Source organism: Diorhabda sublineata, chromosome 2 (assembly GCF_026230105.1).
Source record: "Diorhabda sublineata isolate icDioSubl1.1 chromosome 2, icDioSubl1.1, whole genome shotgun sequence".
Classification (NCBI taxonomy): Eukaryota; Metazoa; Arthropoda; class Insecta; order Coleoptera; family Chrysomelidae; genus Diorhabda; species Diorhabda sublineata.
The window spans coordinates 36,931,917-36,950,673 of NC_079475.1; the positions used below are offsets into that span (position 1 = coordinate 36,931,917).

The 18,757-nt window shown below is 31.3% G+C and overlaps 2 protein-coding genes across 2 annotated transcripts; both read right to left on the reverse strand.

Annotated features, from left to right (window-relative positions):
- Positions 1-3,967: 3,967 nt before the first annotated feature.
- On the reverse strand, positions 3,968-11,456 carry LOC130440518 (uncharacterized). The gene is made up of 3 exons (XM_056773745.1): positions 11,315-11,456; positions 4,466-4,585; positions 3,968-4,408 (listed from the first exon to the last, which is right to left on the reverse strand). The coding sequence occupies exons 1-3, from the start codon at positions 11,391-11,393 to the stop codon at positions 4,149-4,151; spliced, it is 459 nt and encodes a 152-aa protein (XP_056629723.1). The 5' UTR covers positions 11,394-11,456; the 3' UTR covers positions 3,968-4,148.
- Positions 11,457-16,336: 4,880 nt separating this feature from the next.
- On the reverse strand, positions 16,337-18,267 carry LOC130440519 (uncharacterized). Its single transcript, XM_056773746.1, has 3 exons — positions 17,725-18,267; positions 16,823-16,936; positions 16,337-16,660 (listed from the first exon to the last, which is right to left on the reverse strand). The coding sequence occupies exons 1-3, from the start codon at positions 17,804-17,806 to the stop codon at positions 16,500-16,502; spliced, it is 357 nt and encodes a 118-aa protein (XP_056629724.1). The 5' UTR covers positions 17,807-18,267; the 3' UTR covers positions 16,337-16,499.
- Positions 18,268-18,757: the final 490 nt, after the last annotated feature.

The following is an 18,757-nucleotide window of genomic DNA, read 5'->3' on the forward strand; positions in this document are numbered from 1 at the left end:
TCATTCCAACTATTTCTACTAATTTTTTTTTATAAATCCGCCGTAAAATGGAACATTTTGAGACCAAGATCATTAAAATCCATCCATTTTTCGATTTTCTAGAGCCAAAAAACCAGATGACCGTGAAAGTGTATAATTACCGTTTGATCAAGTGTATTTTTGTTTGATGAAAACATGAAAATCAACGAACAACTTTGATCGTATTCACGGCCCTTCTTAACCACATACTTTTTCCAATGTACGATTCATAAATTTACTCGTATTTGGACCCACAAGGAAGCACTTAATATTTATTGAGTATTTTTTAATGCCAGCTAATTTATTAGTATAGTCATGGAATAATTTATGTCAAGAATTAAATTTATGTTCTCTGAATGAATTGGAATGAACGAAACCAAGAATAAAGAAATAGTATCCAATAGTTAAATTTTATAAACATTCCACAGTAGCGTGCCACAAAAATATGACAATTTCTTTGAAGAAGCTCAGATGTAAGACACACTTTGGCGGATGAAGTGGAAGGTATAGTAAATAAATTAGAAACGGCAGTATATATATCAAGGGCTCCATAATTATTTTAACTTTCAACATTAGAAAATATCTACAGTCTCCCTCAAAAGAATCTAGCCCCAATAACACATCCACTTAGCTAAATAAGAATTTTTCACTCATTAAAAAAAATTATAATAATTTAACTATTAGAAGATCTGAAATGCAAATTATCAAATTCGATGTATAAATTCATAACTAAATCTCACTTTTGATTAACCCTTACCATTACCTAATACATAATAGACTTATACAATGTACCCGATTTGATGTTTTTAAATTGAATAGTCGCAAAGGAATTAATTTCATTTGAAAATTTTGTGCCCTACTTTAAGACCTTTTAACTCCTCGGGGAAACAACGTGGTGTAGAAGTAGATTGCCCCAATCGTCATATTAAGGGCTTCTCTATAACCCTCTGCTATGTCGACTCATATACGAGACAACCTGTATAAAGTCGAATATGTATCTGTTCACTCTTAGTTGCATTGCAACCAAAACTTCTACATTTTATAATATAAAATCAGGTCAGTTTTGCGTCGTAGGATTGATGAATGCAAAATATAAATTTCGTTTAAAACGGTTTCCAATCATCTATTAAGTAATGGTATTTTTTCTAATTATTCGAAATCGATAACAATAAAATTGGTAGTTGGCTCGAATCTTCTCAAAAACTCCAAGTAACAGGGCCCCAAAACGATATGGATTAATTGTTATGTTATTTACATTCTTTTCTTCACTCTGCTTTTTTGTTTGTTTGTGAGTGAATCCGCAATCTCGCCGCTCAATTTTGATATGAATTTTGAAACATTACAAATTATTTTCTAACATAAAACAATCACCTTAATGGATGTCATGTGTTTAGGATTAATTTCACTTAGATACCCTCCCTTTCCGCTAAATTTGATTGTCTCATTGTCTTAACTGGTGTCAATTCAAATATTCTCGGCTCAATATTATTAAATTTCTTATTTCTTGGATCTTTCAATATATTAATGCCTCTAAATGTTTTTGATTTTAGGTCTCTTCTTATTTAAAATTAGTTTTTTTTAATAATTTTTGAAAAATAAAATTGATGCTACGACTTTAAGTCCTTTAAGTCTTTATCAAAATATGATGACAGATTGACACTGACAGTTTGCGTATTTTCTTCAGTCTTTACATCTCTAATATGTAGCAGTACTTAATCAATTGAATTATTTGTAGTTTTCTTAGAATTCATAAAATAGAGCTATAAATAGGGTTCACGCCAGCAAGGCGACATAGCGACAATTGTCGCCAAATCATCAAGAAATGTCGCCAAAATCATACACATCGACGACAAATTTGTCGCCCAAAATATTTTTAAAAAAACTTATGTTTTATATTTACTGTGCTGTTTTTGCATAAAAGAATTTATACATGCCGTAAAAATATGTATAAAAGTGTGTGTAGCATACATATGTTAATTTTTTTACTTTTGTCTACCACGTTATATTTTTGAACTACTAAATCATAACTTAGGTGGTCCTTTTGGACCACTAAATTTTCATTGCTGGTGTGAACCCTAGCTATAAATTATAAATAAATTATTTAGGATTTTTTTCGATCTTATGAATGTGAATCATTTCTAAAAATTCTCTTTTTCCTGTATTAGATTCCGTTCCAAGAATTTTTGAATTATGTTTTTTTGATATTTCATGGTTAGTTAATGCAGTTTTATTTTTTTATATTGTATTGATGACCTTTTAGTCTATTTTCTGAATATTGAGAGGTCTGCCCTATGTAGACTGCGTCACAATTAGTACAAGGAACTAATTGTGATAAATATATAATATTATTAAATTTAAATTTAAGTTTGGATGAAAGATTATTCTATTCGTACCATGACCAGAATTAGTCTGTTTAATAATACAGAATCATCAATAACTATCTAAAGAATGTTAAAAAAATTATTTTTATATGGTGTTAATTATTATGTCAAACCAATTAGTAAAATACTCAATGAAGACATTTGTTTGTTGATATTTGTATCAGGCCGACCGTTAGTTGCCTCTGATTCTTTTTTAACCTAAATTTATGTGCAATAAAAAATAGTATATACCTTAAATAGACTATTCCGACGGCACTGTTCGGTGGGAACAATACCTTTGTATCACTAATTGATTAATCCTTAATTTATGTTTCAGTTTGAAATATTATCCAATGCCGAGTGAGATTCACACGAATTACATTATTATCATGTGTTACATCTAAGTCAAATACAGATGTTTAAATACCTCATACAACATTTCTGAACGGACTAAGAATCCTTAGACTAATATAAAATTGTTTGTAAAAGATAAAGAGAATATATTTTATGTAAATATTACCTTCCCGTCTGGGCCCTATTCTTAGCGTCAAATAACACTAGCCTACAAGTTATATATAAGTTTAAGTTATACGAGGATGGTCCGGAAAAAAAATTATTTACTTTTCAACGTAATCTTTTAGCCCCATATATTTTTCTCAGTCATGTTCAATAAGTAGCCATTAACTGCCGACATCACCTCTTCATTGTTGGAAAATTTTTGACCACCGCGCCATTTTTTAAGTCAGAAAATGATCTAGGGGGCTAAATCTGGCAAAAACGGTGCATGCGGTAGCAATTAAAACTTCCATTTATTAATTTTCACCATTGCAATAACAGATGTGTTGGCTGGTGGATTGTCTTGATGAAACAAAACTTTCTTCTTAGCCAAATGAGGTCGTTTTAGCTTCATTTCTTCGCTCAAACGTTGCAATAAATTCGGATTATACTAGCCGTTGATAGTTTTTTCTTTTTCAAGCAACTTCATGACCTTGCCTGCAGATGGACAAGTCTTTGCTTTTTGGAAGTCGGTTCTTCCTTGAAAGTCGGTTCTTCCTTGAAAGTCAATTGTTTTTATTGTTCTTTTGGTTTTGGTGTGAAGTGATGGACCTACGTTTCATCCATGGTTATAAAATATAAAGCGTTTCAAATAAAAGTATTGTATCACATAACAATTTTTTCCATGTTTACAAATTCACTGAGAACGTTCACTACTGATGGGTTTCTAACAAATACTTAATAACGTGGTGTTTTCAAACTTGAAACATATGCTGTAATATTTTTAAAGCAATAACTGCCATCTCTAGGTCATGCCAGATACTTCTGGGTCCATACTCTTACAGTTCAAACGATTATTTTTATAAGAATAAATATTCATGAAGCCCTAATATGTACCACATTGTAATATGTTATCTAGATCCTTTTTTGTTGCAAATTTTATAAGTCTGTCAAATTGGCCTGTAATCGACAGACTGAGAAAGACTTTTAGAATAAACAAAAGATAAGGTAGAGGCCTACTCGCCCCTAGATACACCACTGGTACTGAAGATTCAGTTAGAACCAAAGCTTTGTTTCAGATTCAGAATTAAAAATAGGATGGGTGATTTTCAAAAATCAACATATAATAACATAAATAATTTTAACAATTTAACATTTTTAAAAATACATTCTCAATTCTTAAAATAAATCACAATATAATAAACCACCAGTTACCTAACAAAAATATTTATATAATTTGTTTGTGTGTTACTTCCATCAATAAAAAGTTAACAGCTAATAAATACCGACTTTATTCAAGTCTTCAACTTCAGAATATTGAGGACGTGAATGCTTTGGTCTATTCTTTTCAATAGAATTATTCAATATTTCTACTTCATTTGTAACCGGTTTTCGTGTATTGAAATCCAGAGTTTTGGTAGTTTCTCCTGAAGATTCGTATATCTCGTAAGTGCCAGAATAACTGTAGCTCTGGAACATGACGGAACTACCAAAATGATTCGGCTTCGATCTTGTTACGTTCTTCAAAACATTGTCTGGAATATAAATGAATATCACACTATTTTACCACATGAATACAACCATTTGTTTACCTCTGAGATCTAAACAATGAACTTCCTCAATGATTTCTTGCCTATTTTTTGATACACCTGATAATTTCTCGCAAGCAAAAGTATTATCTGGACATGGTTCACTATAACAAGCTTTTACATCTGGAAAAATACAATATATTAATGAATATTTGATCTATCTATAAGAAAAGTCTTCACTAGAATCCAAACAAGGAGTCTTAGACATAAAAAAGCCGTGGGCAAGGCGCTATTGGAAAAGTTTAGTTTCTAAGCCGTTGAAATTATTAATAAGAATAAGTATCTACAATGTAGTTTAAATAATAGATCCTGACTATACACAAAAGGATAGTTCAGCAAGATAACTACTCCAGGTCCTAGTAGTCCCAGATATTGTTTACAAATTTTTCAAAACAGAAATTCCATTTTCTTACATTTTCAGACATTTGAAGAAAGGTTTAATAAGTCCACCAAAAGACAACAACTTTATATTTGATGTCTCATATTCAGGTTGACTTTCTTCATGCTTTTTAGCTAAATATCCTGCAATATACTCAAGTACTTCATCTATATCTTCAGGTAAGCTGTGATCTTGTTTTGTACTTGAATTGGAAGCTTTTCCAGATATACTAGTGGAGCTTGCTTAAGAGAATAAGCTACTAGAATTTGAACTAAGTCACTTTTTCTAAAACTTCGGGTTTTATATACTCTTCATTAATGGATTATTTGGTATTTATTTTTGCCTATAAAATTCTTGAATTTTTTTGGGTGCCTAGTATTTTTGAGCTGATTTTAACTATATTTTTATTGCTGAATCTAAATTTGAAAGCAGTTTTTCTGTATCAGTCTAGATTTTTAGAAAAATTCACTTATCTATCCATGCTTTTTCCTATTTAATACCCTAAAAAATGAGTGTTGTAAAGTTTATACAGGGATAGATTCTTGTATATTTTACTTTACGCTACTCCATAAAAGAATCATATTCCTTCAAATTCTGTTCCCGGGATTTCTCAGGGAGAAGATTCATAGTCGCTGAAGTTGCCGATTCAACAACATCTTCTCAAAGCCCATTATTTTGATAAAACAACACACAAATTAAATTCTTTATAAATGAAAATGAATGAAAAAAAAACATGAATATTATAACGGACGTAAAAAAAAGTATTTTTGACAATGAACTTTTGGTTTATCGGCCACTAGTTAATATGTTTGCATCAAAATTTATTGATGTATTAATTTTCCAACCAATTCTAGAGACAATGAAACTAATCCTAATTCAAATTTCGACATTTTACCTACAATGAAAGTTGAGTGAGGAAGTTTTTAATTGTGTAGTTTTTAATATACAGTTTTGAAATTTAGAAATAGAAACAGTTTATCAGAATGCTGCAGCGATTAATGTGACGGACATCCTTGATATGTTGCGCGCGCGGATCTTCTTTGTGACAATAGATAATTCTAAAATGATTTTAACGGATTCACCATTGGATTTTAAACGTTTATAATTTTTGGTACGTCTGGCCTTTGCAATAACCATAAATAAATCACAAAGTTAGTCGTTAGAAGTTTGCGGAATCAACTTAAAGTTTCCCTGTTTCTTGAATGTTCGCATATCAGAATGCTTTAAATTGAGTTGACTGTATCATAACTGTGTGTGTCTGTCAATATCAAATTGAAACCTTATAAATCTATCCAATTGAAATGCATTATTTTAACCATTTTGCGATCATTTAATTTGGAAAAGAATTGTCATAAATCGTCGCCCTACATAGGTTCCCATAAGAAGAAGCTAACGGCACATATCCCACAGTTGACTTCCCCAAATCAACAATTTCTGGAATCATGGCAAGATCGTTGATGTTCCTAACAGAAGCCATACTAAATTCACTTTTCATCTCATCTTTATACCAACAACACATCTTTTATTGTTATTGTCTTGCCGAGTTGTCAAATTTGATTTCATTATAGCTGCACAGTTCTTTTAGTGTTTTTACAAAGATTGCGGATCTATATTTTAATTCTCATTTCCAAATTTAGACAGAAGTGAAGCCATTATCTCATTATATAATATAAAATCTTCATTCTCACTTCGTGCATATTAACACATATAGTTCTTAAAGCTTTCGAAAGTAAGTTCGTGTAGAAGAATTTTTAGATTATACCTACTTATTAGTAATGATGATAATTAATGCATACAAAAGTGATATAATTACTATGTTTCACTACATGGATTATTAATAATAATTATTAGTTTGTATTTCTGAGTATCGTATACTTATCTACAAACTATTATAATTTCAATAAATATATTCGCAATAGATTATAATAAATGACAGTATAATGAATTCAAGGACAAAAATATAACGATCTGCAATAAAAATAGCCAGGTATTCACGAAGTTATGATGAAGTACAGAAGCATGTAAATTTGTTTAAACACGGAAACAATAATATCAATAACATTTTATGAATAAATGTATGGCAATAATGATTAGAATTTTGTCGTTACCGAGTTTAATGCCACTTTCAGTAATTGCCCCATTCTTAAAATATTTCATATTAAATAGACCTTGACTTTTAACGCAATTTGTGACAAAATTTTCATTTTAAAATGTTCAGTTAGTTAGTCCAAAGTTATATTAGGAACTATTCATAATAAAATCAGTAATTATTCTCAAAAATCAATATTTTTTTGAGTAATTAGATTATGCCGTTTCAAAAATTTCTTCCTTTGGGTTTTTGATATTTCTGATTATTGTAACCCAAAACCTCGATAGCACTTTGATCTATTGTGCACCCCGAACTATTTACAATGACTTTGCAAAGTGAATACCTATCTATGAGCTATGCGTCTCAATTCTGGTTTTAAAAAGTTTGAGTGTAAGTACAGCAACCTTTGTCTATGGACAGCCTCTCACTCACCGAAGAGGTGTTCGGCGGTTGTCTTTGTTTCTTGCAAAAACCTCAAGAGCTGTCGGAAGTTTCTCCGATGGTCTAGACCAGCGATGGGGAAACTACGGCTTGCGGGCCGTTTCCGGCTCGCAAGCTTTGAAATACAGCCCGCGACCATCAAACAAAAATCAAGTACAGCTTTCTTATTATCAGAAATTACATTCTCTTCAATTGGCAGTAATGGCAGTGCAAGTCGCACATAAAAAACATGTGCGAGCGCGGGCGGGGATATGAGCGAAAACCGATAATGAAGCTCGAGTAGGTGCATCTGTCGTCGAACGCACTACCCATTTGTAGCAACTATTTCTGAACACCAGCAAATTGGAATTTTATGAGACCTTATCTCGGACACAATACCTAAATATAGTTTCCCACGCCCAGAAAATAATGGCTACGTTTGGTACAAGCTATTTGTGCGGACAAACGTTTTCATAATGGAACTAAGAAAAAATTGTTTTCGTAATAGGCTTTCAGATGATCTCCTTCTTCCATTGTTAACAATTCAGCATCATAAATGGAGCCGGCTTATGATGAAGTCGTGCAGAAACAAAAACAGTTCCACATATCACATGTTCCCACAAAGACCAGCGCTCCTCAACCTTTTACTTCGCAGCTAACTTGAGTTCAATTAATTGCTATTGAAAATGTTATTTTTTAATATTGCACAATAAATTATTGTTTCAGAAAACTTAAAGTAACACTTCTTTGCTGAATGAAAGGGCGTTTTGGTACCAGTTGGTAGAATAAGACAGAAACCCCTTCGGTTGATTTAGACCTAGGGTGATACTCAATGTTTCTGATTTTTCCAGTTTTCCCACTTTTTTATGATTTATCGATTCACTTTTCCTTAATTTGTGGCGCAGTAGTCACTTGTGTTTTATAGCCACTTCCAAAATTGGAAGGAATTAAGTTGGCCGATTGGAATGATATAGTGTATTTATTCTCACTTTTAAACCCGGTAAGAAATCAGTCTCGTACAGATAAAAAGAATAATGTAAACCATATAGTGGCAAATAGTCAAAAAAGTGTTAGTAACGAACTCAGATATGTCCTTTGTCAAAATATTAGTTTATTTGCATGCCTGAGATGTGAACATGAATATCATTCAGAAAAGAGTTTTCATGTCATAGATATTACACTAACAACAATCTGTTAAAAACATTTCAGTGCATTTCAATAGAGTGTGGTTTTAAACATAAAAAACTTAAATCATCGAACTCAAACAGAAATAGATTTAATCGAACGAAACCTGGTCCAATACACACGTCGCGACGTATTTAAATATGGTTGGGTTGCTGATTCTTGAAATAATAATAGAATATCCTCAAAATTTAACAATTCTGGCACTGACTAGTATATATAATAGTGATAAATTCCGTATATAATGAAATAAACATACAATAAACAAACTGTATGCCTTGTTGACATCAAAATGGTTTCAGAGTGAACCACACCACAGTAATCTAAGATAACATTGATTTTAGACGGACAATTTAATTAATCTAAATACGTTCTGTTGATGCTTGAGTTATGTTGTGAGCTTCGGCTATTTCAAGGATGCTGACACAACGATGTCGAGCACCATTTCTTTAATGTTATCGTCTTTAACTGAAGTGTATAGCCCACTCGCATGAAAAAAGTTGTAGACAACTCCAGGATCTTCACTAAATATCATGAAGTAGACTCCCAATAACACTTATTTAAACTCGTTCCTAAACTTTTTTTTCGTAGACAATATCGCCAGACAAACTCTTCACAGCCCAAGCAAATAACTCACAAACACATACTAATTGATACATGACTCTCAAACTTCATATGAACATAAAAAAAATTTTTGTTAAATCGTTTTGTTTTTACGTATCTTTTGATAGATAATCTGTTTCAAAAGCCAGGTAACACTTATCGTTTCCACCTATTTCTGTCTTCATCGAAATATACTATTTATCAAGAAAAATATATTAAATGATCTGAAAAGTAGAAATTTAGCATTCAATATTTCATCATGTTCCCTAATAAGGTCAATAAGTTGACTGAAAGTGAAAATTTGATTGGAAAATTCTAAATCTAAACAGATAAACTAACAGAGCACCTCAAAGAGTTGAGAAACTTCACGACTACTGAAGACTACAAGCCCGCAGTTTTCTTTTTAAAATAATCAATTCTCATGGGATGACACGATTAGACTTAAGTGATATACGTTTACGCTAGATCTCTGGAGATATTAGTAGTATAAGCAACTCAATTAAAAATCAATAAAATGGGTATCCGCCACGTCTAAAGTCGGATTTTGAACAAAAAATAGTCGAAAACCAGTAGTCGAATTTAGTATGACAAACAAACATGGTACCTAACATAGCCATCAAAATAATTATACAAGTATTTGATGAATAAACTTTCTACGTAATATCAGAAAATTGGATTATCCGCGATGTTCAACTTTCTAACCTCGTGTCGTATGTAAATCACTCAATAAGTCGTGTGACTGACACATAGATGGCGATGCCATTGTTGAATTCATTTATTTATTTATTTATTTATTTTATCATTGCTTCTTGATGAAAAAAAATCTGTTCAGCAATAGCTTCAAAAGTGTTATCCGGACTCAGTTCCATCGAAAAGAACCGTTTGTTATTGAAATTTCGTGAGATAGCTGAAGTCATAAATATATCAGAAGGCAGTGTGTTGATATTTATGCACGAACTCACAGTCGATCAAAAACAACGTGTTGATGATTCATAGCAGTGTACACGTACTGAATCAGATTTTTTTGGATCATTATATAAGTGGATTGCAGCCGGTGAACCATGTTCAAAGCATCTAGAGGCACAACAGTCAGCTGGGAAAGTTATGGCTTCAGTATTTTAGGATACGCATGCAATTTTAATCATCGACTATCTTAAAAAGGTAGATACAATTAGTACTGAAGACTGCATAGAATGGTTGGATCGTTTGAATGCAAAAATCAAAGAACAACGTCCTCATATATCCAGAGAAAAACTACTGTTTCGCCAAGACAATGCACCGATTGATAAGTCAATAGCAACAATGGTCAAATTGAACGAATTACACTTCGAATTGCTTCTTCATCCACCACATAGTCCAGATCTATCTGGCCCCCCAGTGACTACTTGCTGATCGCTGATCTCAAAAAACTGCTCGTCGTAAAAAATTCAGCTCAAATGAAGAAACAATTGCTGAAATTGAAGCCTATTTTGAGCCAAAAGACAAATCGTTCTACAAGCACGGCCTCAAGAAGTTAGAGAAACATTAGAATGATTATATTTTTGTAAATGACTGTTTTTCTTAGTTCGTCACACGACTATTTTCTAATTATATTCAGAAGAAGTTAATGTGGGGGCTCAAACAGAGCAATTTTTGTCAAAATATCGAATGGGTAAATAGAAATAACTCTGATTTGAGACTTGATGACTTTCGATATTGACATAATTGGTTAATTGTTTCAGAAACAATTTTTTTAATGATCTTTAACGGCATAATAGACATGCTTCGAAACGTTGTTGAAATGTTACGAAGGTTTTTACTGAATTTAGTTTCTTATTTAATTTTTATACTCTTCTCTAAGCAGAAATAAGTTTATCAGTAATTGTTTCAAATATTTAGTAACCTTATTCAAATACTAACGACACTTAACGAAACAAGACAAATAAAATGGATACGAGACGAAATCGAGATTAATACGAGACTTCTTTTAATAAAACGAGACTATAAGTAGTTCAAGAAGTTCAAGAAAAACATTATTTTAGATTATTCGATAAGGTTGAAAAAGAAAAGTATAATATATGCTTATAATTTTTGTTTTGTTTATATTTTTATTCTATACATCTCCAAGTTTATGAATATGTTTATTAATTTTTCAATATAGGTATTGATGTAATATTTTGTATAATTGAAAAATTATTACCTGATCGAAATTTCGGTGCTGCGTACGTCGTCGAAGAAAATACGCAAAAAATAAGAAAAATCGCATAAATTCGAAGCATGATAAAACTATTCGTTAACAACTATACCGATAAACAACTAAATGTTTGCAATTTATAATTGCGTCCTGGTAAATACCGCTCATAAGATATTACGTGTTTCAACCAGTGGCTTCCAACCAAAAGGAAACCCAACGTTATTTTTGTTTGAATTATTACATCAATTTCATACAAATTAATTTAAAAAGAGATAAAAGCAGTTGAAGAACTAATTGAATTTTTTCCTGTTTATATTTTACTAACTCTTTACATTCAAAAAAAATTATCAATTATTTCGTAACAAAACTCAAAATTTATCCGTTGATATATTCATTCACTGCACATCGAAATATTGAATCTAATTAATCAATTTCCTGTCCCATTCACTGCTGTAGTCTAGAGCAATGTTCAAAGATTATTCCCGGCCGTGTGCACATGAAATCAGTGCACTTGTAGCTCGCGAATGTAATAATCTATGTCGAAACGGGAATTTTAATAAAATGACCAATATTTGCGTGCAACTTTTAAACATAATTGTATTTTCTGCTCCTCCTTTAGAAGACAAAAATAAAAAATGAAAGCTTTGAACGTTCAAAACGAAGTGTATCAATCATAAATGTAAGTGAATGCAACAGGTATATCTATAGGTAATTAATAGTCATTAATTTTTCGTTGTTTTTTATTTGGCTCTAGAAATTGAAAACGAATAAAACTTTTCGTGGAAGTAGAATCATAGAAAACAGGTTAATTGCCCTCGTAATGTTCTTTTTAAGAAACAAATTATTCGAGGGGTTCCAAATTTTAATTAGTTATTGATGAATTTATCTTGAAAATAGACAGACAATGATTTTCAATTCAAAAGGGGTAGTATAAAAACTAATATTTCTCTATCTTTAGATAATGATAATTTTTTGGCGACGCCAGCTACTTATCAACATATTAAGTTATCAATATTTGAATAAGATCATTCAACCTACTAACCCCGATTGATGGTTTAAGAGCGCAATCTTACATTGTGCACCTCCAGAATATGGAACCACGCGTTACCAGTGCTGCTTATGATTCTTATAGAAATTAAACCTGTTCTTTCACTAATCAATTACTTTCTTACTCCTATTATATCATAATTATCTAGTAATGCAGTTGTCACCCCTTGCCTATGAAACGGAAACTTATAATGCAGACTACCGAAGCTATATTGCTCTGTGGAGCTGAAAACTGGAGCGAATTAATACAATTTGAGTGTAGACAGAAGATTGAATCTCTATAACGACTAGATGCCCTGGGTATATGCAGAGTTTACTGCAACGAATAGACCTCAGACGACACGGTCTCATAGATCTTCTAAAAGACGGATAGACAAGTGTTGGAACGAAGACATGGGTGGAAAGACAAGAAACTCTCCGATGCAGCTGCGAAACTAGACATTTCTTGTGCTTTCTGAATAAGATCGGAAAATGAAGAGATTGCCAATAAAATAATCGTGCTCAAAGATAAAGAAGTCAACAGAGAATGGTAGGAAGAAGATTGGTTCCAAAGAAACTATGACGACACCTATTAAATTATGAGCAGAACAAAGTGAAGAAAAGGGGCCATCCCAGTGTAATATCAAACTATGTGGTTCTCAATGAGTAAATGAGCTTAGGGTTTCAGTTTCTAGGTTAAGTATTGCAGTATTCACAAATCCAACATTATCCTGAGTTACATTTTGTCATAAGAAAACATGTTTTTTTAAAATCAGATATATTAGAGCTTGGAGCCACTCTTGATATATGTATTATTTTTCCCTTTTCATCCGAATACGTTCTTCATGTCATTTTTTTTTCTAATATTTTCTCTCAATTTCTTACAATTTTAATTTAGTCAAGTCACGACAGATTTTAATCAAATTATACCCTTTAAAAAAAATAATATCTACGCTTTTGAAAATGATAATAATTTAGTTTATTCAACAATTGAGCAATTTTTTTCAGTTAATCATTCGATTTTACAAGAATAAATTTATTCTGGAAAACTGTTTCGGTTAAAGGTTATAAATATAATTAGAATTTTTACTGACTATTCAAAAATTTACTCGGTTGTATAAATATGCACGAATTTGTTTGATATTGAGGTCATTGATAAGAACAAAATAACAAACATACAATAAGTGGGATTATTGAAACGTAGATTTAACAGTAATAGCACCTGGTGAAAGAAATAGTTTCATCATCATTACTTTTCCTCAAAGATAGGTAGCCTTGAACTAAAAAAAACTGCGTGATTAAGATATGTAATAGTTATTAGCACGACTTACGTCCTGTTTTGAGGCCTGCTTTTAAAGTAACTGCCCTAATGTCCCCAACCAGAACAAAATTGTCCACCTTTTGTAAACGCTACTCGGACACAACCCTGCACAGTGTTGTCAATTTGAAATAAGACTTGAAGTATTTGAATAGTAATTTACTGCTCATTTGAAGGCTTAGTAGTAACTTGTTAGAGACAGATGAAAACAGTCTAAATAGTTAGAATTATTTGAGCTCAATCTGCACTCAACGATATTTTGCACAAACATGAACACAATTTTAAAAGCTATTTTGATTGAAAAATATAAAGACAATTTCATGTGTAGTTACTTAAATTTCTTCGGCAGACAAAATCAAAAATACTAACTAAAAACATTCCCACTGGGGTTTAATTATTTTGTAATATCCTCTGTAAATAAAATTATTGTGAAACATCAGGACATTTTTTATTCTTTTTGAAGAGTTGTTCAGTTCTCATAGAAAAAAACTTGTCACGTTAAGGTGCGTACTGATCTGAGAAACGTGCGTTAAAGAAAAATGAAAAACCCGTGTACGTGCGCGAATGTCGCCGACCCATTGTTTGTACTTTCTTGTCAGAAAAACCGACAAGCCACGGATATCGCACGAATGCTCAGATCAGTGCTCAGCTGTATGTATGTCAGATACCTTCATAGTAAACCAATAGAAAGTGTTATTCATTAGCAATAAAACCAGCAACTATAGTTTGCATACACATAACGATGGCTTAAGACATAAATATCGCAATTAATGATGTTTTTAATATCTAAGTAGAATCAAATAGCAATTGCTCTGTTTTCTTTTGTGCCAAATGCGTTCTTGCTTTGGTACATCGGCATCTAGTTCGAGGACAATCTATACCTGCTATCGACAAAAGATAATGCATTTAGTTGCAGACTATAGACCAATCAACAACGCTTGTTTGCGTTATGGTTAATACGGGGGACGACTTCTCTAAATGCGTCTCCGATGCTCTGAATTATCCGTGTTCATATGGCCACTTTTTAAAAAGTCGAATTTCTCTAATCTCTATACTTAGCCAACAACAAAAATAATGTTCGTTATGTCAGTATAAAAAGTATAATATCTCTATCAGGTTTATGTGAAATTTGGCGAAAGGTACATGGTATACTGCTGTTCAGCCAAACCACTATCTGTAGAAGTTTTAACTGAAGTGGTGTTGAGCTGTAGAATAATTCAGGTATGTGGATATTATCAAACTGTTTCCTTTGAAATTGAAGAAAACCAATTCCAGTATTGTAAAATTATTTTTCTTATAAATTTCCTCGGCAACGTCGGTAATTGGCATAGAAAAAAGACACATGAAAATTACATAAATGACTATCACAAAAATATCACAAAACGTTAATTATGTTCGATTATATTTTGTGGTACAGTTTGGTATCTTTGAGAAACTCCAACTTGTGTGGAACAGTTGAGTACTCTGTTAAGGTTAAGTTTCAAATTAATTCGCTGATGTGTGTTAGAGTAGTAGTCATCAACAAATGTTGTAAAACCCTAGCGAAATCGTTCTTTGGCGCAATCACAAACTCTAAACGCTTTTAATTTTTGCTAGGTAACGATAGCAAAAAGAAAAAATAAATATTATCTATGACAGAACTAGACCAGAAATCAATTGTATTATTTGGCCAAACGTTAAATGATTCAATTCTTTTATGAAGACGAAGAAAATGAATTTAAGCATAATGTCCGTTTTTATATAGATATAAAAAAGGATGAGTGATTGATACACCCCGTAATATTTTATTTTTAGAAACTACCATTAAGATTAGATGGATAGATGTTGTGTGGTGCTGTCTTAGATAAGGTTTTTGAAGTTGAGCTTAATATCATTTTCAAGATGAACTAGGATTTCTAAAGAGTTGTTGAAGGCTTCTTTATCGATTAATTTCCAAAGATTTCAGTGTGGCGTAGAAGCTAGATGAGTAATGAGAGTTTTTTTATTCACTGGTACTAAATATCTTTATCTCCAATATTTTTTAACGCACTTCTTATACTATAAAATTCGTTTCAATACGAAATTATCAATCGTCAGCTATTAACAAGTATGATTTTCTAGAAAAGTAGTAACTTCATGATCTGCAATCGGTGATAATGAGCTTAACAGATAAAGGAACGAAACAGGACGACTCTCTAGACATCATATAACCGTGAGCAAGACTAGTGTGGTTAATAGGAGTCTCCTTATTGTGTTAATTTCTCTCCTACTCAAAAAGGTGGTGAGAATTAGATGGATAGATGTTGTTTGGTGCTGTCTTAGATAAGGTTTTTGAAGTTGGGCTTAAGATCACTCTCAAGATGATCTAGGATTTCTCTTTATCGATTAGTTTCTAGAAATTTCAGTGTGACAAAGCAGCCAGATGAGTAATGTGAGTTTGTTTATTTACTGGTGCTAAATATCTTTATCTCCAATATTTTTGAACGCACTTCTTATACTATAAAACTCGTTTCAATTCGAAATTTTCAATCTTCATCTATTAATAGGTACCATTTTCCATAAAAGTAGTAACTCTATGCTATGTTGAGATTCCATTCTTCAGTTTATTCTTTTTAGATAACAGTGACATTGATGGCTACCTCCAATACTCAAGGAGTCACAAACCTTGTATAAAGTTCCAGATGGTTAAATGATTAAAAACAACATTATCAAGAGCAGTATATTTATTTCAATAAAACTAATTAAATAATAGAGTTTATTCATACATTATTATAATTATTAAATACCAAATATTGGTTTGAACATTTTTTGGAAAACTTATTTCTAAAAATAACTTATTGGCGTTTATTTCAAATCAATTTTATACAATCAATAAAAGTAACCATTATGTCTTAAGTTTTCGAATTCATTCCCTTTCCATAAAGGTAGATTTGAATTAGTTGTAATATCCGAGTAAGAAGTACTCTCGTACTTAGTATACGGATTCAAAGAACTTGGTTCTTGGAAGTAATATTCCTTCAAACTAGCTCCTAAAATAAATTTTTGTATAAGTTGATTTGAACATTAAAATTGGGTTTTATGGTTGAGCATCCTCAATCATTTTAGACTCTTTAACCAAAACCATATGGTACAGAAAGTTAATATAATACACATTCAATTCCTATCCTATCAGAAATGACGCTCTGACTTACCAACAATATCCAGACAATCTATGGTAATTCGTAAATACCCTTGATCAGAAGATTCTATATGTTTTTTGCATCGAGTCGTTTCTACAGGACAGGAATTACCATAACAAACCGGTGCTGAAAATATATAAATTTCCTTTTATTATCTGACAAGTTTTGTAGCTCAATAAGAAACCACACGGACGTCAATAAATTTTTACTTAGAAGGCAACCCTCGGATAATAATTTTTTTAATTGGTTTTAATTTTAGTAATACCACATTTGATGAAAAGATAAATCTGCGTTGTTTCTTAGAGCGATCTAATAGTACAAGTTTAAACAAATTCACAAATTTTCCAATGGATCATGTTTTATCATGGAAAACAAGATAATATTCGAAATTTAAAGTATGGTATCAAATGTTTGTCGCTTTCACGTATTTTGGAGTGGTTGAGTCGCCCTTCCACGTCAAAACGGATGAAAATTTCGAAGAAGTTCGTCAGTACCATCCCATTCCAGTTTCACACCACCCACCTTATTCACCGGATCTTGTACCTCTTTCTTGAGGTAAAATCTGCATCAAATATAACAAGATTTGAGCCCATTAAAGTTGTGAAAGAAAAAGCGATACTCGACCTTGCAGAAAAAGATTTCCTGATAGAAGAGGGTTATATATTGAAATGTGATAATAAATATATATAATATTCAAATAAAATATTTTATATCGCTAGTCTATTTGATGAATTGTTTTTTAATCTCGTGGTTTTCTTAGGATTCACACAAATCTAAGAAAATTCCTTCAAATTATAGAAAACTGTTTTAAAATGATTTAAAATCTTTTCGTGAAGAGTTGCACATCAAAATTCACCTTAGCAATGTTTGTGTTGCTAGAAATATAATAATGTCAAATTTTTTTATGGACTTACCGGCTCCTATGTAAGCCTGGGAAGACACTGATACGAATGTAGCAAAAGTTAAACAAAATATTGTCAAAACAGTTAAATTCATATTTCCTCAATTTTTTTTTACCTAACTACTTCCAGTAGCAGCTACTTACTAACTGATCAACTTTCATGACACAATTCTTTCTTATAGATTATAACCTTGTATTTTGTAATAAATAATATTTATCGTATTCATTATTTCGCCAATATATTTTATTTTATTGATAATTGAGTTTGTTATTTAAATTAATGATTGATGTTTTCGAATTAATAAAAAAAATACTGCACTTATTTGTCTACAGATAAACAAGAAAGTTAAATTATCACTTTCTTAGTAACTTATCTCAAAACACACTGTTTTTATTTATTAAATTGCTTATTTTCGAAGTAATATACCCTCATCAATTTCATAAATTAAATAAACTCTCTAGTGTTTAGATAAATATGTTCTGAATGTTTATTTGAAAAGCGTGATTTGACCTTTCATCTTGCAATTTGAGATATGAAATGAAAAAAACATTCCCAAACTTGAATTATTCTCTATAACCAATAAAGCTCTTAGATTATTACTGATAAAGTTTGTTATATAATCACATTGTAATTCTAGGGAATCTTAGTAATCAGCAAATATCTGAACACATTAACCACCTTCTATTTCATTAGAAATAATGTCCTAACAGGGCTAATATATTGAAAATTGAAGTTCCTTCAATGCACTCACTCATACCTTGTTAATTAAACAAATATACATAACCTATAACCTACTTCACTTTTATATCAAACTATATTTTAAAATATCCATAAATCTATAATCCGATATTTTACAAAATATCAACAGTCTATAAGAATTAATTAATACACAAAATCATAGCTTTATTTATATATTTAATAGAATGACAAACTGAGACACTCATTCAGCTCATTGCGTTTTAATATAAAATTCACTTTTCTATTAAACGACAAGAACGAAATAAAAATGAATTCACAAATCTTAACCACGATTCTAACCAATAGG